A 22,667-nucleotide genomic window follows, 5' to 3' on the forward strand; every position below is an offset into this window, starting at 1 on the left:
TCTGTCAAAGAAAATGGTCAAAAGAGACCATAGATAGAAAATAGCCCTTCTCTCCAGCCTCTGCAAAAACATAGGTTTATGTTTGTTCAAGAGAGAGATCTACCACATGCTAGGTCCAAAATTAGGAAACTTTTCATACTCTTTTCAAGTGTTCTTTTCATCTATATCAACTGGATTTTATACCCCTCATAATTCTAAGAATGTCTGTATGACAGATGTGTATTTCATGTAAATTATCTGAGAGTATCTGCAGCTCTGTGTTTATAATACACTTGCTAAAATTTTTAAGGATTATATGCAAGATACTTTTTTGACTTGATATATGTGAGCAACTATTACAAAGCTGGAGGATGCATACAGCACTGTTATTTCAAACTGTCACACTTTGTCAGTACTGAATTTCCTTGCAAATCTGTCTGGTCAACTGAGTGACCACTGTTTATTTTTTGTTACATAAAAAGGAATATATTCGGAAAGCTTAAGGTCTTTGCTAGGTAAAATGATTTTTGTGGAATATAATTAAAAAAATACTTATGAAATTACTTAATTTCAAAAATGCATTATTTTGATACACTTTTCCTCATATGTAATTTCAGTGGCAGCAATACGATTAAAATCTAATTACAACACACATAAATGTCATGGTTTAAAAAATAAATGGTAATGAAACAGAAAATTAAATATTTCAAGTACATGTTTTTCAGTTAATTTGAGGAGCCTGTTTCCGGCTTCTAGACTGCAAAATACTGGTAACCACATCAAAAAATTACTCCTTATAAGCCAGTCTAATTTTCAGGATTGACTAGCCTTGGAGGAACTGATGCATAAATAAATACATGAATATTGTACATATTGTTTTGTCTTTCAATACTAATGGTATATTGTTTAAGTGAGTAGAACTTGAATTTAAGTAGCTTTCTCCCTCTTCAATTATGTTTGTATATATTAACTCATACAAATAAATTTATATTTATCTGGTCCTTTCTGTAAGGAGAGCAGCAAGCTGAGTCTTTTAATTTTGCAATGTAGTAAACACAGTATATGAAATGGGACCATATTGTCTTTAGGCAACCACCAGTATCATTGTAGGAAAAAAAAATTACGAGAAGAGTTTTTTTTTTTTTTAAATAAAAGGTGAAGTATTTGACAAAGCACTTTGAAAATATTAAAGAATTTAAATATGGCAGTTCTGAATCCTGTTGAAAGCAGTTGCTGGTGCGGAAAAACAAATCTCTCTCTTAGAAAAGTCCCTCCTTATTTAATGGTAGGTGACTTTTTTAGAAATGTTAGTGATCATCAGCACTGATCTTTGACATTGGCAAAGAAATATCCTGCTGCCATGGGGCAAACAGACCGTGGGAGCAGTCAGCTTTGAGGAGGGGAAAATGAGTGATCTCAGAGAAGTCTGTAGATTAGTCTTTACTGAGAGCCTGATAAATGTTTCCCTTGGGAGTAGTGGAGAGAAATAAAGAGATGCTGAGTCAAAGAGGATCTCCACAACAATTCCCTGTAGGCATCAGAGGGACCTTTCCTTCCAAGGAGTAGTGGGAGGTTACATGTCGATTTGATCTTTCCAGAGGAATATTTAGATGTTAGTTCTCTGAGAAGAGGCAGGGACATGGGCTCCAAACTCTGAGGATCAAGATCTGTCTGAAAAGAAAACCTCCACTTGGCCTTTCTGTTCTTAGCATATTAATACCCTTTTACTGTACATTGTTTACTAGTTCTCCAAATATACTTTGCTAAGATACCAAATTGTCCTGCCTGCCAGCATCTCTCTCACTGGAGTCAGCTAAAAATGCTTGAGATCAAAGCTCTTATTTAATTTTTCTCATATTCTGATATACCCAGTCTGTCACTTTAACTCTCCTAGGCGTTTGTGCGAGTTTGTTCTTGTTTGAGGTTGAGCTTTGTTTCCCACACTATTACAGCTGCTTCGGTGAAGCGTAGGCCCCAAGGAGGTCGGAGGGCTTATGTATTTGCTGTTTAGTACTGATATATTGAAGTATTCCTACAAACTATGGCAGTGCAGCGGGATTTCCTCTCACTGGATTGGGGAGGGCTGAATTTAGCCCTCCCTGCAGGAGGGCAGGACGTAGCACCAAGCTGTTTGCATCTGGAGAACGTCCAAGTGCCTTGAGACTTTCCCACCTTGGAGTAGGTCAGTGCTACTCTTTGCCTACGTCAGGCTATGGGCTCAGCTCAGCTTTGGCAAAATGAATTTTTCGCACTGTATCAACAGCTGTTAGGACAGCACCCATTGAAATATTATTAAAAAAGTGGAGTTCTTTATTACTGATTGAAGAGTCTTGGCAAATAAAGTTTTCTGGGAGAACAAAATAAACAACTTGGAGAGGGTCGAAAGTTTTCATGAGCCCAATTTTCTTGCAGAGAAGTTTATTTAATAGTGAAAAGTGTTGATGTACCAAAAAGAATGATTACTAATGGGAAAATTTTAAATTTCCCATTAGCGTGAATTCAGGCAAAAAAGTGAATTGCCATTTCAAAAGTAGATTAGTTGTATTTCTGTGTTTTGACTTAATGGTGCCATTTATAGCTTTCTGGAAACAAACTAAAATTGCAGTTATCCATCTGTGTACTTATCTTTTTCTTTTAACTTCAAACTGTTTTATCTGTTGGAGAAAGTGTATGGTGATATGTGCATTAGAAGGAGGCAAGCATGTTTGCTCTATTTGGGTTTAAAACAAAATTTATCATGCGATGATATTTTGAAGGATAAAAGTATATGCAGTGTGCTAAAAGTGTGACTTTTTTGGAGGGATTCTTACCCTTTTTTTCTTTTTTCTTTATAGTACTTCTCCTCAAAGTCCTTACAGAGTTTGCATGCTCTTTGCAAACTGTTCTTTGCTTGTCCTGCCATTTGTTTGTTTAGGTCAGTGATTTGTTCTTGACAATGACATATAGCCTCAGTTCTCTCTATTTTAGGAACCTACATTTTCCATTACTGTAGTAATTTCAATGCCTGATAATCTTTATAACATACTGTTCCTCACAGTGCTCTTTTGTAGTCGTGAAATGTTGTTTAGCTTCATTTACAAGGAAGGTCTGAAGTGCTGTAAGTGTAGTAACATGCCGAAAACATAACAAAGGGGTGTTGAAGCAGGAACTCCAGGTTTCTCAAATCCTAACCTAGCGCTCTAAATGGGGCAGCATCCCTCTTCTGCAGCCTGCTTAGATGTTAAGTATGTCTGTTTGAAGAACATTTTCATGTGAGGTGGTTTGCTTTACTTGAGGATAAGTGAAAACTGCTTCCAGTGCATGGCATATCCATGGCTCGGGTGCATCCCATCTCATTTAGGGTGCCAAAGATAGGAGCACAGCTGCTTCAGACACCTGCTCCAGTCAACGGAGGGAAAACAGCACATCCAGGGGCTATGCCAGAGCTTAGGTGGGCATAGTGCATGCTTGCGTACGAGGGACCAGAGGGACTGGGCTTGGGGCTCTGGCTCCTCGCTCGCAGTCCTGCAGGGGAGTGGGAGGAACTGAGGCCGAAGGCTGTTCCTATGAGCATCTGGAGTACCTGAGACAGCATTGCTGGTCCTGAAATCAGATTATTAGTTCTCTGCACGCGCAAACGCACTGTCTACACTAGCATTTTCCTTCGTCGTTGCCCTTGTTGGAACTTGGCCTTGGTAGCAGCAATAGAGGAGTGACGTGTGCCGCCTGGCTGCCTTTGCTGACCTGCAGCCGGACTTGTTCTCAGCAGGTTGAGATGATAATGTGGTTTCCTTGCTGCCAGTCATTGGCAGCCTCTCTGCACTATTTTAAACATTACTGCTGGCTTGACTGTCTTTAAGATAGGAGTGCAAAACTAGAAATTATGCTAGTATAGGCAAGACAGAATCTGGCTGCTTTTTTATCACAGGCGATATGCACGTAGCCTATCCTTACAAAGACATGTCTGTGTTACAACGTATCTCAGTTAATTATCCCTTGGTTCTATGTTGTTTTATTTCCTTCTGTCATTAAGTAACAGTTTCAAAGTTTTTGGTCTTTTGTTACCTTTTCAAAGGACATACCCTCCCTCCAAGAATGTTTGGGCAAACACCTAGGCTACAGCCAGGTTCATTAGCATCTTCATTGTTTTCTTATTCTGAGATATTTTGGCTCGTCAAAGACGAGTTGGCATAATTCTCTGGGACCCGGTTATTAACATGATGACTGTGTATGCAGATAACTTGACAGTAGAAGGTAGAGTAAGATTCTCTTAAGATTAGTCATTTGTTACATCCTTTTTCTAAAAATAGCAAGGAGAAGGAAGGAGAAAGTGAAATAAGGGGCAGACTTCATACCCATGAGGCCCAGAGAACAGCAGCAGCAAATTCCTGGACTAAATTGTAAGGTACTTCGAAGCAAAGGCTGCTGTACATACGGAGAGTTTAACTACCTGGGTTTCTGTGGGTAAGAAACGTGGCAAAGCAGAATTCACTCTAAAAGGTTTTAGTTTGCAGAGAAGCTCATTTCATTATTGAGTAAATAAAGATATAAGCCAGTAGGCGCTGCCCAAGGAAGAAGCAGGGGAGCTCTATGCAGCCAGCATCGCTGGGTTTCATCTGCTGCTGTTGATATAGCCCTGGTACTATTGCACCATCTGCACACTCGACAGCAGCGGCATTGAGGAAAAAAATCATTACACGCTTTCATCGTGTATATTTACACAAACTGCTTCCGGGCCAGTTTCAGAATATTAACGGCTGCTCTATAGCTGAGTAAATTAAAGGCAGTTAGACTTTTTCATACTCAAATATAATTGGGTTTAGATGAGGAATTAAAGTCCTCTTGAAAAGCTCAGAAAGCAAAGGATGGTAGAGAGTTCTTTCTGAAAGAGGATTTCAGTGCATGTCCAGAAACTGCATTAATCTGATACTTCATCAGCAACTTCTATTTGTGCTGTTTGCACCTTTGTGGTGAGATTTTTCCAGAGTGCTCAGCACTGATTAATGTTTCTCCAGCTGAAGGCAGTGGTAAAGCGCAATCTGATGTTCATACGACGCTGAACTCTTCTGAAAAATTTCAGTTCTGCACTGACATCCATGCAAAAAGCAATTAAACAAACAGGATTTTGTTTGTGCTCTAGCAGTATCGCCAGGAGTAATTTGAGCACATCTTCCCCTCTGCTGGAAAATGTTTAGAGGTCTGTAGGCAGAGGGGCATTGAAAAACATTCAGCGAGACAGTTAAAAAGTTGCGAGTCATCCTGTTTGGCAGATAGAAATTCCGAATGATTTTCTAAAGTACATTAGTTAATCTCATTTGTCCCTCCAGCTCTAACAAGGTATGCAGTTCTTATCCTTCTTCACAAACGCATAGGTTTCAAGTGCATGAGAACTGGAAAACAGAATTAATAGAAATAGTTCAACAACGTATTCTATTTGGTAAACGTGATTGATGTTCAAAATGGTATAGGATTCCACCTTACTTTTGCGTGCAGCAAGTAGGAACTTAGGGCTTACATGTTGTTCCCAAAGTGAGTAGCTGGTCATCTGCTTTGCAAAGTTGTGTTCTTCCTAGATTTTCCCCCCTGCACTAAGAAGAGTTGAGGGGGGAAGAGGGGTGGAAAGGGGTAGTGTCCCACAGGAGGATGCAGCATTTTAATTTTTCTGCCCTTGTCACGTGCTCAATCTCTTCCGGCCAGCGCTTTTGGGAAAGAAGCCTGCTTCTACCCTGTCTTGCCCATCCCTTGCTTTTGTGCTCCTCACTACGGGAGCGGGGGAGAGAGGCCTTCTGTGGCAGTAGGGTTGGCCATGTCCTGGGCCGTAGTCTGTGCATTCAGCCAGGCTAAAGTCACCGTCTTATTAGATGGCGATTTTGAAACAAACAAGCAGAAAAATGTATAATGTGCAGCAGGCTTCCAACTTGAATTTGGTGCTGCACAGAGTTATGTCTACTGGCCTGATCCAGGGCTGGCTAGAATCAGTGCGTGTTTTGTTGCTGGTGCCCGTGGGAGCCAGGTGAGGCCCGGGGCGGGCGGGCGGGCTGCTTGGTGTGCGCACAGAGGAGCCCGCACAGTGGTTGGCTTGTGGTTGGACGCGTAGCTGCCGCCGGAGTGAGACGCTGAGCACATGGATTTAAAGCAATGAGTTCTATTTTAAAAGATATGAAGGAAAAGAGTGGGTACTGCAAAGCACGTCCATTAGCAATTGGATCATTTTTGCTCTGGTGTATTATTTTTTTCCTTCTTTTTTTATTTTGCTGCTTAATTCCTTAGATTACCATATTTCTTGGCAGGGACTGTGCACTTGTGTTTGTACAGTGTCTGCGACAGTGGAGCCCTGATGTCACCCAAGACTCTTAGCAGTGTTGTGAGAATAAGAAGTAATCTGATATTTATCTATTATTAGTCAAGTTGATTGAAAAAGGTAACTCCTCTTTTGTTTCAGTTAATATCAGAATAGGTGTTCATTTTCTATTAATATGCCTTATGATGGAAGTTTTCTGACCTGTATTTGTAAACAGCACACTCCCAAGCTGCTTAATTCTTCTGTATGTTTATATGATTTTATACACCAAGATAAATTGTGTTACTGTAGACAGCAAAATACTGAACAACGTTTTAATGACAAACCAACAAGAATGTTCATAGGTGTTTTGGTACTGTGTAATGCTTATTTTTTTAAAATTTCTATTTCTTCTGAGAAAGGCATCCAGACTACTTTTATTTCTATCAAGCAGTTCCAGAAGTAGAAAGTGTCCTGTTCTCTACGAGTGTCGATTACTTTACCGCTTGGGAGACTGAAAACTTTTCTCCACCTTCCCTGTTGTCGTAGTTTGATGAGGCACTAAACACAGCTTTAAGACTTCTAGTTACAGACTAAAAAGAGAAGTTACGGCCCTGTAAGGCAAAGCATCGATTTGCTATGAACTTGCTCTGCAGGTTTAGATTGTTTAACAACACTGGTAGATTAACTCTGTACTAGCAGCCAGATCAGGTATTGTCTGTCTTCCTGCTGCTGACATACAGCAGGCATAAAAAGCAAAGCCGACATAAGCTCTCTGCATCGTGTGCGCTCTCACTAATTCAACAGAAATGAGATTGTGTGCACAGGTCTGTCGTGAGTCAGATTAATATGACTGGGTGCAGCTCATGGAGAAGTGTAAATGGTCTAGCTGCCAGCTGTAGCTTTAAAGGAGAGATTAGTGTCATTTCGGACTTGTTTTTTAAATAGATTAAAAGCAGCAGCTTAGCATTCATCAGCTTATGTTGAGGAAGGAATTAGTGGGTGCACTATCTGCCTTTTCTCTTGAATCGTTCTGTTCATCTTTATGATTTGCAGAATCTTTTGAGGCTTTGGTCCCTTTTACCTGAATTTTGTGTTTCTTCAGCCAGGTCCTGGGGGAAACCAGCCACTTGTGATCGTATGAAGTGTCTAAGCTTCTGAGTTTGGCACTAGAATATATTCCTGAAATGGCTGATTGTTCAAGTTATACTTTATGTTTATGTGGCTTTTGATCTTCCATTATGAATTAATTCCTTCAGTCTGCTAGTAATGCTTGTTCCTTTGCTCTGAGCTCACCCTAGATACCAGCACAGCAGTGCAAAGGGAGAGTTAGGCGATACCCACACCAGAGCATTATGCTTTTTTGTTTACCTCCTGGCAGCAGGGCATGGTGCATGTTTGTGGCCTAAAATGGTGCCAGCCTTTCTTTGCAGTCTTGCTGAACTGTAAGCTCCTGCTGTGTTTGTGCCTTACACCTTTCTTGGGACAGTGCTGTGTGGTGGGGAGGGAAGAAATGCAAACTGGAACAGCTAGCAAAAAACAAGAGAGTGCAGCAGTAGAAATGAGACTGAGGAGATCATTTTGTTGTCATAAGATGATGCTATGGAAAGTAAGGACCAGAGAAGTGGCTGGGGTTATTGTATGTGCACTGAGTTAAATACATCGATATGTCTAATGTATATTTCTTTTTAGTGCGGGTAATACTAAAAGCAGTTTAGTGGTGCAGAGCATCACAAAGCCTTGCAGATGTATATGTTGTTACTTGTGATTGGATTTCCTCTTTTCAGAGGAATTGCATTTAATCTTACTGTAAGTATACAGTATTTCAGATTCCTGCAGTTTTTATTCCAATAGATTCTAGTTCCTTTTCCCAGGGGCCAAATCTTGCAAGAAACTTGTTCTTCTGTCTGTCTCTGTGAAGACAGTGAGCCTCTGTCACCTACTCTAGCCTAGTGAGGAAGCAGGACATGCAGCTTATTTTGAAGCATCAACTGTGCAAAAATGCTGGCGTGTGCAAGTTCGGAGAATCCTAGTACAGTAGATATACTTCCGTTTGTCACTGAGGAGAGTATTAAAATAAGCTTGACTAAAAACCCGCAAGGTGTAGGGCTTGATCTTCTATTAAAAAAAAAGAAAAGCAGCCCTATTTCTCTCTTCTTATTAAATATAATTAAAAAATATTAATCTCCAGCATTGTCAGCAGGCTTGAGTTGAACTTGTGCCTGAAAACAGTTGTACAGAAATTGAGGCTACACTGAATTATTTAGTGCAACCTTCTGGCATATTGCTGGCCATTACATTTCACCCAGTTATCATGTATCAAGGTCAAAGACTTATTAGGCCAAACATTTCAGCTCTTAGAAAAAAAGTTAAAACATGTGCCAGTTGTGGAACAGGGAGAGGCCAAACAGAACTGTTTAGGTGAGAAAAAGTCCCCAGGTCTGCACATTAGGGGACTATGTGCAGACTTGTGCTTTCAGAACAGGTTAGACAAAAACTGTCTTTAAGGAATGGTTTAGCTAGAGTTGATCCTGCCTTGAGGCAGGGAAATAAACTAGTTAACCTTTCAAGATCCCTTCCAGCCTTCTTCTTCTTTTTGTTTGAAAAGTGTACTTTGGTCATCTATTTGCACATACATGAATGTTTTGGGTTTGTTTTTTTTTTTTCTTACAGTAAATATTTATTTGGACAGATAATCCCTGGCTATTAAGTATCCAAAAAAGTGGCAACAGCTACCACAAAGACTTATTTTCCCTTTTAAAAAGGCATTGAATCTAACCTAAAATGGTGAACTCGCTGAAATGTCATCTCAAAATAAGGAGGTTTATAAATCTTCATTAAAATTTTTCTCTGTTGGGAGTTTTCTCTTCAAGGTTGTTGTGAGACCTTGTTGGAAGCATCCTTCAGGTTATGATTTGAGATGCAAGTGGTCACTGAACTCCTTTTTGTCACTCTTTTGACAAGAACTCGAAGCTGCCTCAGTTGCTAATCAGGAAAGCCCTGACTTACCTTCACGAAAGATAGGGGAGATGTTTCTTTCTTGTGTGAAGAGGTTTCTGCACAAATGCTTTCTCTGCATTTGTTACAAAGCTACCTCATACTGAAAAAGCGCTTGAAAACACTTGGTGCATAAAGCTCATGTTGTTTTGAAAGTCTGATGTTAGCTATTGCCTGTGCACCAGAAGAGCGGCTTGTGCACACACAAACACGGAGGACCAAAGTTTGGTCTAGTGTGAATGAGTGAGGTTCACTTGATATTGGTGAAGTTTTGCCAGCATAAATCAGCAGTGGATTTGACTCTTCTCAAACCACCTTTATGTGCAGGTTTAATTTTTATAAAAATACATCTGTAGACTTCTGGGCAATGTGTAATACTATTTTGAATACGACCGTATCATCACATACCTTACTTGTATGTGGAATTAATTATGCTTTTCCCGTTACTGCAGATACAATAGAGCTGTTGTTATACTCAGTTGCTTCTTCTCTTGACTAGTTCAATTGGGGAAAAAAAACCCTATTTTCATTGGAGATGTTTTTAGCTTTACAGTTTGTAACTTAATGCCTATATGAAATGTTCAGCTATTATCTCTTATTTTGTCTTTCTCTTTGCTACTCTTCCTTCCTTCCTTGTGCATAATTGCTGTTTCATTGCTTGTTCAGCCTTGAGGCCAGTTGCATTCCTTTCAAGTTGGTAGGCATATGCTTTCTTAAACAATTCAGTGACAATGTTTACTACAGTCTAGCCACGAGAAGTGTCCCTTGAACATTATAAAAACATCACTGAACATTAGAAAGGTTAGTTTTATAACTACGTCCTTGTTGTTAATGATTTAGGTATGATCGTTCTGTATTTTAAAAAAAGTTATTTGCAACTTGTCTGCTGCTTCTCCCGCAGGTTATTTGTCACCTTTTGTATGGGATTGTTGGCTGTTGCAACTAAGTTTCATTACAAAGGTCATGAAAACTATATGGCTGCTCAGGGAAGATACCTTGCCACTGTTCTTATTTAAGGTCTATCTAAAGTACCTTCAAACAATTCACCTTAAATTATCAAGTTTTTCTGAAGCGAGTCTGTTGAACACTGAAGAAATGTTTTAATGCTCTTGTCTTGTTCTGATAAAAGAACTAGACTTCACACTCTGGCAGGGAGTATGTAAAGAGGAGGAAATTAATGAGTAAAATTATCCAGCCTCCTTCATGTTATAGTGTTATAAGTTAAATAATCAGGATAGTCTCTCTTGGCCTTAAATTTTGTGTATCTATGTATAGCATTTTGAGGTCTTGTCTTAGGATTGTTAAGAAAAAGTTTTAATGTGCTCATTTTAATTATCTAAAGTAAGTATAATTCTGAAGTCAAACTGCCTGCATGCCTAATGTAGACTTTATACTGGAATGTACTGTTTAACATGCATATCTATGTTAAACTATAGTGGCTAATGACAGCTTGCGTAGAGGATAAAAGCCCCATTATTACTAGCAATACTTGGGATTCTCATTTACTTCAAGATCTTGGGATTAGCATTTTTTGAACAAAGCAGCCATGTTTTACCCCTGCACATATAATTTCCTTAGAGCCTGTAATTACAGATTTAAGGTCTGTTTATACCATTATATGTACAGATAATATCCTTGCAAACCCCAAGTTCATACATTTTTATCTTAAGCTATTATGTTGCTTGTATAGTTTGGTAAAGAGGTTTTTAGGGTACTTTAGGATGCATGCTAACAGTATCTAAAAACTGAAGTAATTATTTTTATGGTAAAAGGCTGTCAGGAAAATAGGTTTATCCAGACTATTTAGACTAATGTAGGAACCAACTGTTAAGTTTTCAGCAATAGTCAGTATGGTGGACTAAGTCTGTCAGTCCACTAGCGGTCTTTTGCATTGCATCTGTTTTACTGGGGCAGGTTGCTAGTGAAGAAGGTATTGCCCAGATGAATTCAAAACAGAATTTCAGTTCAGGTTAAGGTGGAAATTCATAGATGTTTATTTATTTGGACAAAGGATAACTTGTGGCAAAGTAGGGATCAGACATGTTAGAAGTTTCATGATCTCTCCTTAGGCCCATCCTGCCTGCCTGGTAGTCATGGTGCCTCATCCCTGAGGGTTTTCTTGCTCTGCTTCTCTCTCCTTCACGTAGGGAGCATGCCCTTAGTTTCTCCTTGCAGTGGTTGAGCTGTCCCTTGACACAGCCTTCATGCAGATGATGATGAGCGTACTGCTTGGAGGCAGGAGCTGTTTCCCAAGGTTGTCAGGGCAGATCTTCACTGTTCCATGTCTGAGACTTGGAGGCTGCCTCCAGTCTGGGTCTTGGGACGTGATGCCCCAGGAACCCTGCTTTCCGCTGCTGCTTGCCCATCCCTGTCAACTATTGTTCTCCCTAGAGAAACCAAATAAAAATATATGTCTGAAAAACCTGTTTGGTTACATTGAAAGAGTGCTTAGACCTATAAATCCCGTTCAAAGCACAAACTTTCCTAATCTCCTTGGCTCCAGTGCCAGGGCAGCGTTATCACGAATAATCAAAGATACACTTTTCTTTCTAAATCCCAAGGAGGGCAAAGCTGTCAAACAGTTGCTCAGTCACAGGTTTAACGTGTTAAGAATCCGATCAGGATCTGTCTCAATGCCCCTTGGTAGCTGCACCTGCACCCGTCTGATCCTCACCCCCATGCTGGGACCATCATTCTCAGACCTGCGAATTCGCACATGGATGGGGCTGTTTGGTGATGCACAAGCACCAGCCTGGACTGTGCAGGTCCTCTTAGGGTAATGGGTCGGGGGAGCAGGCTTTGTTCCCCTGATGCCAATGGGTTTTATCCTTCTAGGCACTGGTATTATTGATGTAACTGTGGCTGGAAAACTTGGACCCCTCCTTATATATAGTTTTTTTGGAAAACAAAACCCCTGAAATAAGATATACTGCTATATCACATTGTGAAGGTGTTTGTCATCAATGCAAATAAGGAAGCCAGCTTGAATTTTTTGATGCTTTTGTGTTATTTCACAGATGGCAATGGTAATCCTGACCCACTTTAACTGAGTGGCAAAACTCCTCTTGGAGTTTTCTCCACTTTTCTCCTATGGTCTTTAAACAGGGTGGCTCTTCCTTCTGTACAATTTCTATTTGAGATTGGTTCTGTGTGACTGAAACCAGAGATATGAAGGTGATGCCAGTGGGGGATGTGGAGAGGATCTAATAAAAGCAGGAGCTTCTGGATCCTGCCCATGTTAATAAATGGATTTTGTGCAGCCTGCTACATTGTCAGAGGGGCCTGTTGAGGTCTAATCTTCTTGAACCCTGCGTTGCATCCAGGATTTCACAAATCACTGGTCCCTGACACTATTTTCTTTCTTCTGTTTGAATATTTTATATTTTTCTTCTAGATCCAGGCTGTGAGAGGGTGATCATTGCCTCTCTAACTTTTGAGCTTGAGATGATTGGACTACTGCCCTGTATTCTATGTGAAGTTTTGCTTAGATTAGTGGTTTTTTTTTTTTTTGGTGGGGTGGGGGGGAGAGGTCCATGCAGCACTTGAGGTGATTGGCAAAAATTTTGTTTGGTCTTTAGCATGTTCCTTGGTGCCTTTTTAGAATCAGAGGAGCTTCTGGCTAGCTGAAGTTCTCTACAGTTACAGTCCTAGTTGTTTGTCTCCAGTCTTCAGTTCTGATATGTTCCTGAGATGGTTGGGCAAAGTCGAAGTATTCATTCTGAGTGACCCAGATGTAAATCTAAGGAAGGTAATAGCAGGCAGGTCTCAATAAATGGCCCTTACCTTTAAAATTTTCTTCCTCTCTAAGCTTGCCAGAACCAACACTGTATAATCTTCAGGGCATGGCACCATCCCTAGCATTTATGTGAGGAACTGACTGTTATTATGGATGGTGTTTATTTGCTGAGATGGTGAAGTGGCACATCCTTTCTTTTGCTTTAATTAAAAGGGGATTGAATTATTTTATGTCCATGTGGACTCTGAGAATGCTTAATCATACTTGCATACTTAGAGAAATAAACCTATAACTACCTATGATATGTTCTTCCAAGTTCATCTGGAAATAAGTAGGCTTTTTAGGGAGAAGAAAGGGTAGGAGAGAGGTTGAACTGTCAGTAGATAAATGAGCTTGTGAAAATAGTGTCAAAGACAAGCCTTACCTAACAACTGATAAATTGCCAGAAAAATCCTGTCCTGTCCACACTATCACAACTGCCTTGTATTCAGGCCACTTGGCCAGTTTTCCAAAGATGAGTGGCTTGTGTGGCTTGTCTAGTTTGGATTTCAGTACCTAAAGGAGAACTGCTAGGTCTAGATTGGTTCTGTATTTAGAAATGCACACTGTATTGGAAGAAGTATGTCAGTAGGATGCTTTTCCAGCTACAGTGTCTGGAACAGGCACAGAACAAATGTCGCTTTCTAGGAGCACGATGTCTCAATTTCAGGTAGGTAGTTCATATATTGTCATTTTTTTCTGTGGTTTTTGCTCTTTAATAGTTACATGTGAATTAGGGCTTAATTACCTACTTTGGAATGCAGATAACCCTAACTTTAATCTCTCTGTATTTTAGTGATGGGTCAGTGTCAGAGTTTTTTGCAGATTTGAGAAGGTGCTCCTTGCAAAACGGGGTAGGAAGCAGTGGAGCAAATGGTTTTCCCCACGTGCAGTGATAGTCAAGTCAAACAATTTTTTTTCTATGAATATGAATTTCTTGTGGAACTCCTGGTATTGTATTTCACCATTGTTTATTCACACTATTTAATTGATATAATAGTCTAGTGGATATGTGTTTTGGTGGGGAGCCTGGGTTGAGCGCTTAGGCTCTGCCAAGAGGAAGCTGTGTTACAAAGAGGTAGTATCCCCAGAAAAGCTGTGGGAAAGACTTGTGAAGCAGAGGGATGTTGCTTTGGTGGAGGGGTATGTTACTGCATCTTATTTCAAGATCCACCCTACTTCCCTCCTTCCTGTGTACCTTGTAGGACAGAAGCAGGAGGACGGAGCCAGAATTGCTGCTACGTCTGTCACTCCCTAAGTCTGTCTGTATGTAGAGGAAAAAACCATGCAAGTAGCTTGTACTCTTTCACAACCATGCAAGTAGCTTGTACTCTTTCACAGCATCCAGTTCCTTAGACTGGGCTGTCCTTGCCCAGTTGAATGAGGAAGTAATGGAGAGAGGGGAGGAAATAAATGCCTCTGCAGGGCTAGGTATAATGGAAAGATATAAAGCATCCCTTAGATTTACGCTAATAAAATAAGCCCTTTTCTCAAAGGGCTAAAGTTAAGGGTTCTGGGTTTCTGCCTGGCTGAGCTTACTTCGTGTGTACAGAGAGGCTAACTGAAATCAAGTTCCTGTATGTCTCTGAAGCTCTGTTTGCATCTTTCTAATACTGACCTTTAGTAATTGTTACAATAAATAACTCAAAGTGGTTGTGGCCTTGAAAGTTTGTGTTATTTACAGTGTATATATTCTTCAACACTTCTTTGTGTAGCAGTCTTTCCTGGCTATTCATATTTGTCTAAGCGTTTTTTCCCAACAAAGTTCCCTGCATCAGTCTCCAACAAGGAGCTTCTCCAGGCCTTCATGTGGCAAATGCTAGGGTGTGTTGTCTTTGGGAGAGGTTTTCTGGCCCAAAGATATTCCATGTGTTGATCAAAGTTCTGGAAGAAATATATAGTCATTGCTAGTGAGGTTGGCAGCTCTCTCAAAAATGTGTCCAGGACTGATTGCATGGTAAAGTCAACTCTCTTGAATGATCTGCAGTTACGTACAGCTAAAGACAAGGTCATACATCCAGAAACAGTATAAAGAACTAAATTAGCTGACAGATTTTTCCCTCATTTTCTCCCCCTCCATCTCTGTTCCTGAGGGATACTGGCTGCATACTGATCTGCCTTGGGAGCTGAATGAATCCGTTCAGCTTTTTCAGCTGCAGTGTCTGGAAGAGGCTCAGAACAAACTCTACTTCCTTGTAGTATATCTACCTGAATGTTTTCTAGAGTTGACTGCAGGGGACCTTTGCAGTCTTGGACAAAAATGATTGTGGTCACAAAGCTGGCTTCATGCAGAGGTAATGAACAGCATGATAATTGCAGCATGATCTTGCTGCAGTTCATTTCACGGTTGTGAAAGAGATGGAAAAGCACACTTGATGTATGCATAGATATATACTGGAACACCTCTCATAGCAGCAATAAAAGTATCCTCAATGTTCCATACTATTTATGTTTTCATGTGTGTAATAAAGAAACCTCTGTCAACACTGTTTGGAAGAAACTGCAAGTGGTCATAAGAGTGGGAAAGACTGGTCTGCCAAATAAACACATTTATGCCAGGAGTGCAAATGGAAATTCATCTCCATTAGTCACATCTGTTTGAGATCTTGTCTAGCTGTATTACAGCATCAAAATTTTTTTCAATTTATATATATTAATTTATAGGCCTAGATTACATACATGCTACATATGCAAAATACTATCTAATAATTACATGAACTGTACGATAATTAAAATGTAAAAAAGATTTTGCTAATGTGGGGAAGGAGTCGATCAAACACAGTGTGAGGTGGTTCTTGCTAGTTCCACATAGTCCCATAAACTCCATTCCTTTTACAGCATGTCATTATAGATCCCTGAAGCTTCTAATGGAAATACTGCTTTATGCTGAAACCAGGTGTTAAAAAGGCACAACTCTGCACCAAAGAAAAACTGTGCTAAATGAAGACATGCCTAAATATTCAGGTTACAATGTAGTGCTAGATAGGTTTTGAACAGCAGTGGCATTGCCTTCAGCAAAAAAGATTTTATATTTCATGTCCTGTTCAGGATGTGGCTAGCGTATCTTACCTTTAAAAAGATCAAAGCTAACATGGAGATTAGTATCAAAATATTTCCAATGTACAGTAAATATGCCTTGTCAAATACGGAGTAGCTATGATAGGGGCTGTCATGTAGCTTTGAAGTCCAGATGAAGGCTGTAGCTCAGAGAAGCGGGTGAGGAAGGCAGAAAGGCTAACGTGGGGTGGAAGAGAAGTGAGAAGATGTCCTGTGAGAGGTTGGGCAGCAGCGGAGCTGGCACAGGGACATGGCCAGGTGTGACATATGTTGTGGAAAGCAGTGGTGGGACAGTAAAGGATGTAAGGGTAGGGATGATTTCCAGGGGTAACAGGATGCAGTTGTGAAAGATTTTTCAGGTAACGCAAAGAGGACATGACATGACTGTAGGAAGGATATTTTGGACAGGAATAGTTGAGAAGAAAAGAGGTACTTTGATACTGGAGAATAAGCCATTTATGGCGGTGTGGACAACAAACTGTTGAGTCTGATGCCTGTTTTAGTAGTGACAGTAGCAAAGAAAAATATGGCATTAAGCAATCTGAAATAACAATGTCTGAAGAAAGGATGGATGTGAAGGCAAAAGAGAGATGATGATAGGGGCTTTGTACTTTGTGAAATAACTGGATCTAATGCCAGATGTGTTAATCACACAACATCCAAAATGTGCAGCTTCATATTCCCATTGAAAGTAACTTTCTCTGTTACTTTTGAATTCTTTCTGGTAATACAGGTTTTAACCCTCATTTTGGATCACATGGGATTTGCCAAATGAATCACTTAATTGGTTGGCCAGATGCAGGATAGCTGCCATTTTACCTTCCTTCTGTAAAAATGTCATTACCTTACTAGCGATTTGTTCTTTTGGAGGGTTTTAAGGTGTGAGTCATGAAACAACAGCTTTTCATCTCATACCCATCAGCTATCTTTTCCTGTCTCTTCCTCTCTTATTTTTGACCCTCCCACTTTGTAAGGCAAGAACTTGTGAAATTCTCCCTCATGCCTGTACATCAGGCAGTACGATCACCACTTCTTAAGATGTTCCTATGTCTTCACTGCATCTAAATTATTTTAGGAAAAAGAGCGGTGTAAGCCAATGGGCTTGATTTTTTTTTCTTTTTCTTTTTTTCTTTTTTTTTTTTTAAGAGTAGGCTTATGAAATCAGAAATGCTGCCACAAAATGTCGTCTTTGTTTCATGCAGTTGATGCAAAGTGTAAAAGCTGGCTGACTGCATAATCCTGCAGTATTAGGAGTCCAGAGGGTTTAGAGCTAGTTTGGGAGTTGCAGCTGGGAGAAGTGCACATGTGGATAAAATTCTGCTTTGCTCCTGCGAACTTGGCTGCTGTCAACTAAGCACAAATTAGAGCAGTCCATGGAAAGATTTGAGCTATTTCAGTGACTTGCCATGTTCCTTTCTTCCCCAAAAAGCCATCCGCAGTATCACTCAACTGATGAAATGGCATATTCATGTCTAACATAAAAAGAGTTTTAAAAAAAAAAAAAGATTAAACTCTAAGTAATAATAGAAGCAAAAAAAAGCAATTCTGTTCTATGTATAAACAACAATGTACAAACCAAGGAGAAATAAGAGAAAATTCTTAGCAGTTACAGTAACACTTGAGGCTGATAAACAGAGATGCCTTTTGGTTTCTGGGGGATGACGGACATGTTTGCTCCAAATGGTAGACTCCTAATGCTGCTTACATCTGTCCTTACAAGAACAATCCTATTTAAGGAAGATTTTTTGTGTCTGAAGCTAGCTTTTGCCTCTTCGGTCTTAGTTCAGTAGACCTGCTTGTACTGAAGAGGGAAACAAATGCAGGATTCACGTTCTTATGAGTGATGAGGAAGGCGTCCTTAGGGCAGGCTGTGGAAGGTGCGATGCTGTGAATGGCCCGCAAGAGTCCTGCCGCGCTCGAGCGAGCGAGCGTGGGGCCTGGGAAGGCTGGAGTGGACCCGAGTGGGGAGCCGGGTACAGGTGGCTTGGGGATGGTGAAGTGCTTTTTTTCAAGCACAGCAGCAAATTATCCGGCACCTTGTGCAAAGAGACTCAGTAGTTGTGTAACGGATGGAGGGAGGAGCCCGACGCTTGTCAGAGCAGTCGTGGCGTAACTGCGTTCTTCAGTCACAGAAATTTCTGTGATACTGTGTGGTGCTTTGATGTAGTTTTTTTTTTTTTTTTTTTTAACCAAACTTATTTATGGATCCAGCTGGGTCAGTGCTGTGATAGCTGTTTCGAATAGAGGCAGGTTAGGTGTCCTTTGGAAGTGTGAAACGTTGCGATATCCTTCTGCAGTGCGTTTTCCAGAAAAGACCAATTTAGCCAGATGCTGGGACAATTCTGTCTTATTTAGAATACCCGTGGCAACCAGGAACCCTGCTGGAGCAGGCTGTCCTCCTCTTGGAGGAAATGCAACTTCATCTAAATTTCCTCCTGCAGACATGTCAGACGTTTGTTATTGTTTGCTGCGTCTCAGATCCCTTTCCTGTTCTTTTTTGAAGCTATTGTACAACGGATTTTTCTTGGCTTGTTGCTTTCTATTTATTATAAAAAACATGGACAGATATTTGGGAACTAGCATTCTCTGGAACTAGCAGAGTCAGCTGTAGAATTTTATCAGTGCTTTCGTTTTGTAAACCAAGTCTGAGATAATTTCAAGCACTTTTGAATTTTTTTTCACTCAAAATTTTCATGTTTTTAAAGCAAAGAGTGCTTTTGGAAAAAGCAAAATTCTCAGGTTCATTGACTTGCTTATTTTGATGTATTTTTAATTAAAATTCAGATACGTTTACATGGTTGGGATGAAAGGAATTAGGTAAAAGACGTGCTATTTAAAGTCAAAACTTTAAATCACCCTTGCTTGTGCAGTCATAAAAGTGTTATTTTCTGAGTGGCAATAGAAAATAGCAGGTTTGTTGTTAAATCACAGACTCTGCATAATACAGAGTTGAAAAGGTTATAATAAATTTGTATCTGAAATACGTGTTAATAGCTTTACTGGAGATGAGAAAATTACTGGATGTTTATGAAGGTGCTTTCATTTTTCAGGGACAGGTGACTATAAATGCAACTTTTGGCAAAGACATTTACCTCCCAGAAGATGCTGAGTTTTACTTTGTTTACAATGGATCCGTGAAGAGGCATGTAATGTTTGCTGAGCGAATTAGTGATAATGCTCTTCAGTCCGTTGTTCCAGGTGAGAGTTACTCTTGTTTACATCTTTCTTCTCTTTGCTATACTCCACCCCTATTCTGAAGCTAAGCACGACTGGATAATTAGATTTCACTCTGCTTTGTGGTTCTGTTGTGGAAGCAATAAAGGAATTGAAGGATGGCCTTCGGGATCCAGGCTGAGTTTTACTGATCAGAGTTTGACCGTGCCTCTTACAGCAGTCTGTCTCATTCCCCAGAACAGTTCAGGCTTCTACAGTGTTACAGGCAGGGCTTTCCTGGGCTCGCAGAATTGGATGTGCACAAAAGTGCAGTCTTCAGGCATGGCATCATTTTTAATCTGAAAGAATTCTCTTCAACAAACCCAGCCTTTGCCACAACTGTTTACCTCCAGGCATCCTCACACCTGCAAAACTCATGTCTTTGCCTGGGCCATCGCTGCATGCAGTAGTGCGCCAGGCTTGCTAGGCTCTTGCAGTGACAGCGTGAAGTGCTTGGAGCTCTGCCTAAGCTGGATATGCTGAGGAGGTGTGGGGGAAGAACTGTAACAGGGGCGTCTCACTGTAAGGGGACTTTGTGCTGCCTATCAGCCATCTCTCTGCCTTGACGTTTTCCCCTTTGTTGATGTAACACAAGACCTGGTTGTCGTCTTTATCGTGTGCTTTGTGACCTTTTCATTTGTGTGAGTAGGTGGTATAAACATGATGTACCTATGCAGTAGGATCTACTTGTTATTTGTTCTTGTTTTCTAAAGGAGGTTTAGAGTCTGAAAATAACCAGTGAGTATGCAAAGGGAAAGTTCTGTGCTGTTCCATGGTTGTTCCTTTAATTCATTAAATGGTAAAATATTATCATGGAATACAATTAGAGAAAAGGTAATGCAAGGCTTATTCCAGGATAGCAAAGTCATTTTTTTGAAGAGGCCTGAAATGACACTGTTAAATGATTACATCTGGGCTAGGAATAAAAACAGCAGGCTACAGGCAACACATAATCCTCTGCTGGTTCTCAACAGAACCATTAGGAGACAAAAATAAAGACTAAGGTTAAAACATAGTCCTTGCGTGGTTACTGTTGTTTTGTAGTGGCCAAATTAAACATAAAGCTATGCAGAGCACTTTAAAGACAACTGCAGATCTGGTAAGCACATGCTTGCTTCTGTAGCAACTAGATTGCATATATATGCTTTTAGTTATTTAGGGCTACTTTGGGGAATTTAGATTTGCACTCTTAATACTTTATGTTCAGTTCTCCAGTGAGAAGTGTGAGTACAGCTTGCACCTCTTTAGATGTATGACATCCATCCTCATTTGGATGGCAAAGGAGAAGGGGTGCAAGAGACGCTTGAGAGGTTTTGGTCGCAGACTGCCTTGGGCTTCTTTGTGGATCCCAGCTCTAAGTTAGTTAGTTGATACAGTATTTAATCCACTCTGCCAAAAGCATGAAACATACATTTTTTTAAGAGCTTCTGAATTTTGGCCTGTGAGGAGATACTGGTAGATACAGTGTAGGTGTTAATAAAGAAATACATTCCTCAGAGTTCCTATTCCAGGCCACACTGCTACTCCTTTCATGGGTGTCTCATTTTTCTTGATTCTTACCCAAGAATGTCCAGTGATGGAGAATGACAGAAATTGCATACTGATCCTACCACAGTGGAAGAGAGGGCTCTGGAAAGAGCCACTGCTGGACTATTTACTATATATGCTCTACCCTCAGTGATGTGTTTTTTTTTTTTTCAAATGACACGAAACATTGTACTGGCATGCTGAAGATGGTGGTGCCTGTGGCTGTGTCTAGGCGCTGCCCACTAAGGCATAGGAGACGCGCAGTGGTTGCACATGCCTCTGAAGAGGCATACTGGAGTCATTTCTGTGCCACTGAGGTGGTTGCTCAGTGAGCAGTTATTTCTTTTTCTCTCTTAGGGCCAATGCTAATCATGTAGTGCTTGAAGGGAAAGGGGAAATTGCCATCTCTAGATGGAAATTACTGTGGGTGCTAAAATACCTGAATGTGCTTTATGATTGTGTTTTGTGGCGTTTCATCCTGATGTAGTTACCTATTCTTTCTGTTGTGGTTAAAGAACCTTCACCTAGAAAGGCTATTTTTAAAATCAATTATGTTGGTGTAATTGGGAGGACTGTCAGTTCAGAGTCTAGTCAAATCCAAGTTCATCACCAGAAATACCTGGTGGATGCCCTACAAGAAGTAGATTTCATCAGTGGAGAATAAGTAATTCTGGGTGAGTAGTCGGAGTTCTGTCTTAAAGGGGGGAAAAACTAATGTATTTTCTGAACATAGCTAATTTTAATGATTAACTTGCATTATAATTGCAGGCCATGGATGCCAAGAAGCAGTTTCTGTCTCTGTGTTAATGTACACAAAGGGATATTCACCTGTGGTCCTCGGCAGCTGTCCTGTCACTTACAGAGAGAATCTGTCTTGCAAGTTATCTCGTTTTCTGGTTAATCACGCAAAATGTGTCACTGCCACTAGTCACAAGATGTTACTTGATAAGTTTGAACTAAGGATGAAAGATCTGCAGTCCCTGGATAATGACTTGATGATGGCCATTGCTCATGAAGAATTGCCATCAACATGGAACATCCTTGGAAACTACTCAGAAGGTGGTAAGATTTTATTTTAAACTGGAAAACTTTTAATGATGGTTTACTGTACAGAGCAGAACAGAGTATCTCACTATTTTATTGAAGGTTCTCAACCCTTATGCTTTGTTCTGTGGTTATGATGAAAAATTGTTGAAGAATGAGGAGTAATCAGAGATTTGTTTTCTACCTAGAGATTGAGCAAGGTTTGATAACTGTTATTCAGTCTCTCCATAAGCTTTTTGTACTTTGACTCACTGTGAATTTAGTTCTTTTTAATAGATAGACTCTGCCTTTATAAGATTAAAGAGCTGTCTGTTTAAAAAAAGCAGGCATTGTAGTAGTGAAGTATCTCCACCATGATTCAAGTCAGGTGAAATATTTTAAAAAGTTACACAAACAAAAAGGAGACAAGATATAGTGTCATAAAACACAAGAATATGTCACTGTAGGCATTCTAATGTACAGAATAAATATATTGTTTAACACAGTACTGTCAGTGTTTATGCTTTGTTTAGGACTTGTGATCATCCTTAGGTGAAAGTATTATTAAAGAAGTTTTGTAGCTATGTTTTTTAGAGGAAGTAGAATGAAAAATATACATGAAACTTTACATTGGAGCCTGTTATTAAAAACTTTTGTAACAAAATCGGGTGAAATTTGCCTGGTTTCAGGTTTCATTGCAAACACAAAACTGTAGTTAGATTTTGCTGAAGAGTATAATTCTTTTTGCAGACCCAGCTGATTTATAGCTGAGGTTGGAAACAGTGTTAAACTCGATGGCTTCACATGTTTTTCATTGAAAATTTGGTACTTCTGGCT

The 22,667-nt window shown here is 40.1% G+C and overlaps 1 protein-coding gene across 9 annotated transcripts in view; it reads left to right on the forward strand.

Annotated features, from left to right (window-relative positions):
* Nucleotides 1-22,667, forward strand: part of LOC104152984 (rho guanine nucleotide exchange factor 28) — a 133,258-nt gene that overhangs the window by 11,868 nt on the left and 98,723 nt on the right. For 7 of the 9 annotated variants that reach the window (XM_068925499.1, XM_068925508.1, XM_068925502.1 and 4 more), the window contains 2 exons: nt 19,118-19,265; nt 21,576-21,869. In XM_068925499.1, the coding sequence (XP_068781600.1) occupies nt 19,118-19,265; nt 21,576-21,869 (442 nt within the window). The remainder of the gene's footprint in view (nt 1-19,117; nt 19,266-21,575; nt 21,870-22,667) is intronic. The other 2 variants (XM_068925501.1, XM_068925506.1) reach the window with 1 other exon arrangement.

The sequence above is a fragment of the Struthio camelus genome, chromosome W (genome assembly GCF_040807025.1).
Source record: "Struthio camelus isolate bStrCam1 chromosome W, bStrCam1.hap1, whole genome shotgun sequence".
NCBI classification, from domain to species: domain Eukaryota; kingdom Metazoa; phylum Chordata; class Aves; order Struthioniformes; family Struthionidae; genus Struthio; species Struthio camelus.